Source organism: Cornus florida, unplaced genomic scaffold (genome assembly GCF_030987335.1).
Source record: "Cornus florida cultivar Cherokee Brave unplaced genomic scaffold, ASM3098733v1 CherokeeBrave_3.0.0_Hap2_Chr08, whole genome shotgun sequence".
NCBI classification, from domain to species: domain Eukaryota; kingdom Viridiplantae; phylum Streptophyta; class Magnoliopsida; order Cornales; family Cornaceae; genus Cornus; species Cornus florida.
This window is the reverse complement of record NW_026775578.1, coordinates 98,527,149-98,533,148: the sequence shown is the minus strand read 5'-3', so window position 1 is coordinate 98,533,148 and position 6,000 is coordinate 98,527,149. Positions and strand designations below refer to the sequence as shown.

Sequence of the window (6,000 nt, the reverse complement as noted above, 5' to 3'; positions counted from 1 at the left end):
ACTAGACCGTTTTAATGTATAAAGATTGAATCTTTGAAAGAAAATGAGATTTTTGAATTAAATTTATTCATCTTTTAAGTCACTAGACCGTTTTAATGTATAAAGTTGAATATTTGAAAGAAAATGAAAATTTTGAATTAAACTTATTCGAGTTTTCTTTGAAGTCACAAAAGGTTTTTTAATGTGTAAAGATTGAATATTTAAATGAAAATATTTCAATTAAGGTATTTTTTGATCACTAGACGTTTTTTTATGTATAAAGATTTAATATTTTAAAGAAAATGAGAGCTTTGAGTTAAACTTATTCAAGTTCCTTTTAAAGTCACAAAGAGTGTTTTAACGAGTAAAAATCGAATCTTTGCCTTTTAATTACACACTTTTAATGTATAAAGATACAATTTTTGAAAGAAAATAAAAATTTTGAGTTTCTTTTGTATTTACAAGGAATATTTTAACGAGTAAATATTAAATATTTTAAAAAAAATATTTTAATCATAGTACCTTCTAAGGCACTCGAAAGAAAATGACAGTTTTGAATTGTACCGAGCTCCCTTAAAATTTTAGTCCAGAAAAAAAAAAAAAAAAAAAAAAAAAAAAATACTTGTACGAACTCAAAAAAACACAAAAATATTAGCCCACCCCGTTATAATCTCTGTATTTGCTCTTTTATAGGAATTGGTAGAGAGAGAGAGAGAAACTGGTACATTTGGAGTCCTTTGGCTTTGTGATTCTCTCCGGTTTCGTTGTTATTCCTCGACCGCCTCGAGGGTAGAGAGAGAGAAGAAAAAAAGAAAACCTCTCTCATATCTGATTTTCTCGATAAATTTCCCTTTTTTTTTTGAGTCGGACTATCTAAGCCAGGGTTTCAATTATTCGTGTTTGAATCTATTTATTGTTCAAATCTGGTGAGAGTTCGAATTTTGAAGTGTGGATTCAATATGCTGATCAGAAATGCAAATCGGCTAGAATTCTAGCTCCGTTCTCGATAACAGTCGGAATCGAAGTCAAGAAATGGAGGTGGATTCGTCGATGGTGTCGGAGGCTGATCACGATCCAACGGCCGTGAACCATAACGGCCCTGCGTTGGAGCAGCTTGGAGGGCCCGAACAGTCTCCCGCTGTTTTGGGATCTCCTCAGCAGCCACCAGAGGAGCAGGCTCAGGTGCAGCAGAGCCCTGTGGCGGGGCCAAGGCCGGCTCCAACTTACTCTGTGGTGAACGCTGTCATAGAGAAGGAGGAGGACGGTCCGGGGCCAAGGTGCGGTCACACGCTGACTGCCGTGGCAGCAGTTGGGGAGGAAGGGACACCCGGTTACATTGGGCCACGGCTTATTCTCTTTGGTGGCGCCACTGCTCTCGAGGGAAATTCTGCAGCTTCAGGGACTCCATCCTCTGCGGGAAGTGCTGGAATACGTATGCTTTCTTTTATTTCTTTGGCCACTTTTGGATTCTTCGTGTTTAGCATATTTGGGTTATTTTGCTTATCGTTATAGCACGCACCCAAAATTTGTTTGAACTTAGACATTTCAAGTTCAATTTAATGGTTTTGTGATGGGGCAGGGTGCAAATAAGGTTAATTATGTTACTATATTCATGTTATTGCAAATAAGCTTAATTATGTGGCTATATTCATGTTATTGTTTGTTCGCTAGTATGGTTGAAATCTAGATGCATTTATTCAGTTGTGTTGTTCCCATTCCCTTTAGAAGTCAACTGAGCTCTAGTAAATAAATTTGCATACCGTAGGTTTTTTGTTCTTTACTTCTTATAGTACAGAAAACCTTTATTTATTATTATTATTATTATATTTTTTTTGATAAGTATTATTATTTTCTTTTTTGATAATCAGAAAACCGTATTTTGTTATTTTTTGAACCACATAACTGATCATGATCATCATCCTTGTCTTAGTCTCCCATCACATAAGTTCTCTTATTACATTCTTTCTCTTATTACTAAATTTATTACAGGCCACTTCACCTATTATATTTAACTTCTTAAAATCCTTTTTTATTAACTTCATCTCATGTTAATTTTTCTCTCATTTCTTACCTTTCTGTATTAACTATAAACTATTGTTCCTCGTTTTGCTGGTGTATCTATAGATTGTCATTGTATATATCCATACCACCTATGTCTACTTTCTCTTATTTTGGCACTAATGGATGCCACTCCTAATTTTCCCCTTGGCCCTATAAAATATCCCTTTTAACTTGTTTGTTATTTTTTTATTGCATAAAATGTCACTAGTTTGTCTCCATTTTCTTCATCCTGATCCAATTCTACTAGTTACATCACTATCAATCTCTCTGTCCTTTTGTATAATTGATATTAAATATCGAAATTCATTATTTTGGATAGTCCTTTGATTTTGAAGTGTGAGTTTATTTTATTAAAATTTGAGTCTTTATTAAATTTACATCCCATATATTTTGTTTTAGTCCTACTAATTTTCAATCCTTTTGATTCTAAAGCATTTCTTCACCACTTTTTTTTTTTTTTAAATAGATAATGAAAATATTTTATAAATACGCTGAGCATTTCTTCACATCTATAATTTTATTGATAGGTTTGTAAGAAGTATCCAATGGCACTATGTCATGAGCAAACAACACGCACCATGAAATGCATCATTGAAAGTTTTTTGTTGTTTCATCTAAAATTATTGCAAATATATATGGGCTTAAGTATTATTATGGGACTAAGGCTAGGATGATGATGATGATATATGGGCTTAAGTATTAATCCTTGGTTACGTTTATGTAGAACTCATTAGTCTCACTCACTACATATGGATAAACTCGAATTTTTGTATTCATCTACATATCCTGGATAATTTTTATCATCTGCATAGGAATTTGTTTTCTTTGTAAAGCTTACCAAATTATATTTCTCAGGATCCTATCATATGCTTCTTCTAAGTCTATGAATACCATATGGTGAATTTTTGCTTACTCCTACACTCTTCCACTAATTGACTTATTAGGTAAATAACTTTCATTGTTAATCTTTGTGACAAATCTAAATTGATTATTAGATACCATGAATTCCTTTCTTAATCTTTGTTTAGTAATCCTTTTTCATAATTTCATTGTATGCCTCTTTAATTTAGATTCTATAATTGCTACAATTTTGTATATCTCCTTTACTTTTGTAAATAAGTGCTATTGTTATTTTTCTATATTCATTTGATATCATGCATTCTTTTACAGTTTTGTTGGACAATTTTTTAGCCACTCAATTCCTACATTTCCTAGCATTCTCTATCCCAATATAGGTCTGTTATAATGACCTTCCACTTTATTATTCTCCTTTTTAAGTGTTTCCTCTATTTGTTATTGTCAATTTTATTCATCATTCCTATATTAAATTCACTTTCTTGTACTTCTTCTCTAGGGTATTCCTCATTTAGTAGGTGAAATAAAATTTTCCATCTTGCTAATTGTGGAGGGAAAAATCTCCCCTCCAATAGAAATACACCAGGTCAGAATGTAGGGCCCCACACATGAAATCAGAATGGGCCGGTTGATGGATCACCAGGCCAAGGCCCAATGCCGAGGCCCAGAAGACCCATAATTAAGGCCCGGTCCATTGGGTCATGCCTCAGACTTCTCGAGGATTGCTAGATATCTGGAGGGGCCAATGGGTGGGGGCTCAGGTTAGAGACTTCTGGAGGGTGACCCCTCTTTGCGTTTGGTGGAGTCTTTGGAAAAAGCGGAACAGAAGATCTTTTGATGGGAAGGAGTCCTCTATTGGAGAGCTGAAATTTTCTATTATTTGTACCCTTTTTTGTTGGGGTTGGGGGAGGGATTATTCTTCTTTAGAGGACATTGTGGACTTTTTGGGTTCTTTGAGTTCATAGATTCTTTTTGTGTATATCTCGGGACGCGTTCCCCTTTTGAACGCTTTCTAATACATTTTACTTATCAAAAAAAAAAAAAAAAAGAACCGTAATACATAAGCCGGCCCACCCTTAAGCAAAGGTCCGGTCTATGGGCAAGAGAGTCCAATATGAAGAAGGGGACATTCTTACTATAATTCCTTTATGTAAACTTGTATTATAAGGAAACAAATACTATATGGTATAATCTTGTGGTGCAAGTCCTAGTCCGATTCAACCTTTGTAAATCATTATAAATAGAGGCATAGGACCTCCCAATAAAATATAAGCAATTATCTGCTAATGTTATATTTTATTTGTTCTTGAGCGTATTGTAAGGTTCTTTGACTTTTCCAAGTTAAACGAATTTTTGCACATACACTAATATATTTCTCTTTAACTAAGATTGTATTGTCTATGTCCTTCATACATCTAATTTGATCCCTGTCTTTAGTTAACTAATCTATATACTTTGCCTATTTAGTTTTTTTCACCATCTTTTGTATCTAATTTTCATACACAACATTTTTTGGATTTTGTTTAGCTTTATATACTACTCCCTTCGTCCCAAAAAAAAGTGTCTATCTTTCCTTTTGGGCTGTCCCAAAACAATTGTCCACTTTTTTTTCTTTTTTTCTTTCTTTTTTTTTTTTTTTTCAACATCTTTCCATATATGTCCTTGGAGTTTAAAATTTCAAACTTGAATATTCAAAACTTAAAAGGGCAAGTTAGTAACTTTCCAGTGGGACAATGCATGTCTCACATGTCACCTTAAAAATTTCTGCACCCCAAAAGTGACTTTTTTTTGGGACAAGGAGAGTATCCTATAGCTTCAATTTGGAAATTCTTATATTTCTCTAAATCCTCTTGTTGCTTCCTTTTTTGCCTTGCTTTAAAACTCTCTCCTTTGTTGTAATACTTGTTGTACTTCCTCACTCCACCATCTTGTCTCTATCCTGACCAACAGTGAGAGAATTTAGTACAAAGTGGCTTCTCTCAGATCTAGTCTTTGTCAATCCAAGTTTTTGCCATTGCACCAAACAATGACCCATTAATCCTTAATTAATCACACTTAGTAAGAAACATGATTTATTCTTATTAATTCAGTGAGGCATGCACTCTAGTCATATGCAAATACATATAAATGCACATACACCCACACACATTGTGGTGGGCATGTCCTTAAATATTCTGAAATCTGCATGTGAGAAATTGTGTCAAATTAAGGAGGTATACTATTTGCTTTACATGGGAACTTTGTTACATGGACCCTCATATTTACCTTCACATACTAGTGTCGATATGACATGAAATGGGTACGGATACTAAACATGTGCTCGAAACACGAATTCAAATCGGACACCCCAATCCTTCATATGACATGATTGAAGAAGAAGAAAAAAACACAAATTTAAAGCAGAGATGAGTTTCCTTATCTATGAGATAGATGAAAACCTTTTTCTTGTTCCATATCCTATTTAATTTGAATAGTAATTGAGTATATTCTTTTAGAACAACAATATTAAACGTTACATTTTTATCATATAAAAAACATATAATGTATTTAAACATATAGTATGTCTCCATGTACCCTTGTCCAACTTTTGGACAAAAATCCGTGTCCTAAGTTCTGAGATTCAAGGGTCTGACACTTAGACACACGCCTGCACCGTAACACTTATCCGAGTCTGGGTAACATAGCATGAGAATACCTCTATGGATCTTCAGAAAAAAAATATTTCTTGTTTTGAAGTTTGTGTTGTATTTGATTACAGGGTTAGCCGGGGCCACTGCTGATGTCCACTGCTATGATGTGATGACAAATAAATGGTCTAGGTAAGCCCTGCTAATGATCATTTATCAGCTAGCAAGATTCTATATGTTTGTGCCTTTTGATCTAGTGGTTGCTTCTTTTGATTCAATAAAGGTTATTATTTGGTTCTGTCTCTTTGTATAACTTACCGCAGGATTACTCCTTTTGGGGAACCACCCACACCAAGGGCAGCACATGTGGCAACTGCTGTGGGTACCATGGTGGTTATTCAGGTACACCCATTGGTATTTCAGCAGTTTTCTTGTTTACTGCATTAACTTCTGACTGGAGCTTTTCAATCTAACACAG

The 6,000-nt window shown here is 34.2% G+C and overlaps 1 protein-coding gene across 4 annotated transcripts in view; it reads left to right on the top strand.

The window, feature by feature from the left end:
- The first annotated feature begins 655 nt into the window (after window positions 1-655).
- LOC132268309 (serine/threonine-protein phosphatase BSL3) overlaps window positions 656-6,000 on the top strand; it is a 112,007-nt gene continuing 106,662 nt past the window's right edge. For 3 of the 4 annotated variants that reach the window (XR_009469277.1, XM_059769150.1, XM_059769149.1), the window contains exons 1-3: window positions 656-1,411; window positions 5,654-5,714; window positions 5,846-5,924. Coding sequence is in view for 3 of the 4 variants with exons in the window: in XM_059769150.1 (XP_059625133.1) it covers window positions 1,012-1,411; window positions 5,654-5,714; window positions 5,846-5,924 (540 nt within the window). In the remaining variant the exon portion in view is untranslated. Of the gene's footprint in view, window positions 1,412-2,895; window positions 2,985-5,653; window positions 5,715-5,845; window positions 5,925-6,000 lie in introns of all 4 variants that reach the window. The other variant, XM_059769151.1, reaches the window with a different exon arrangement.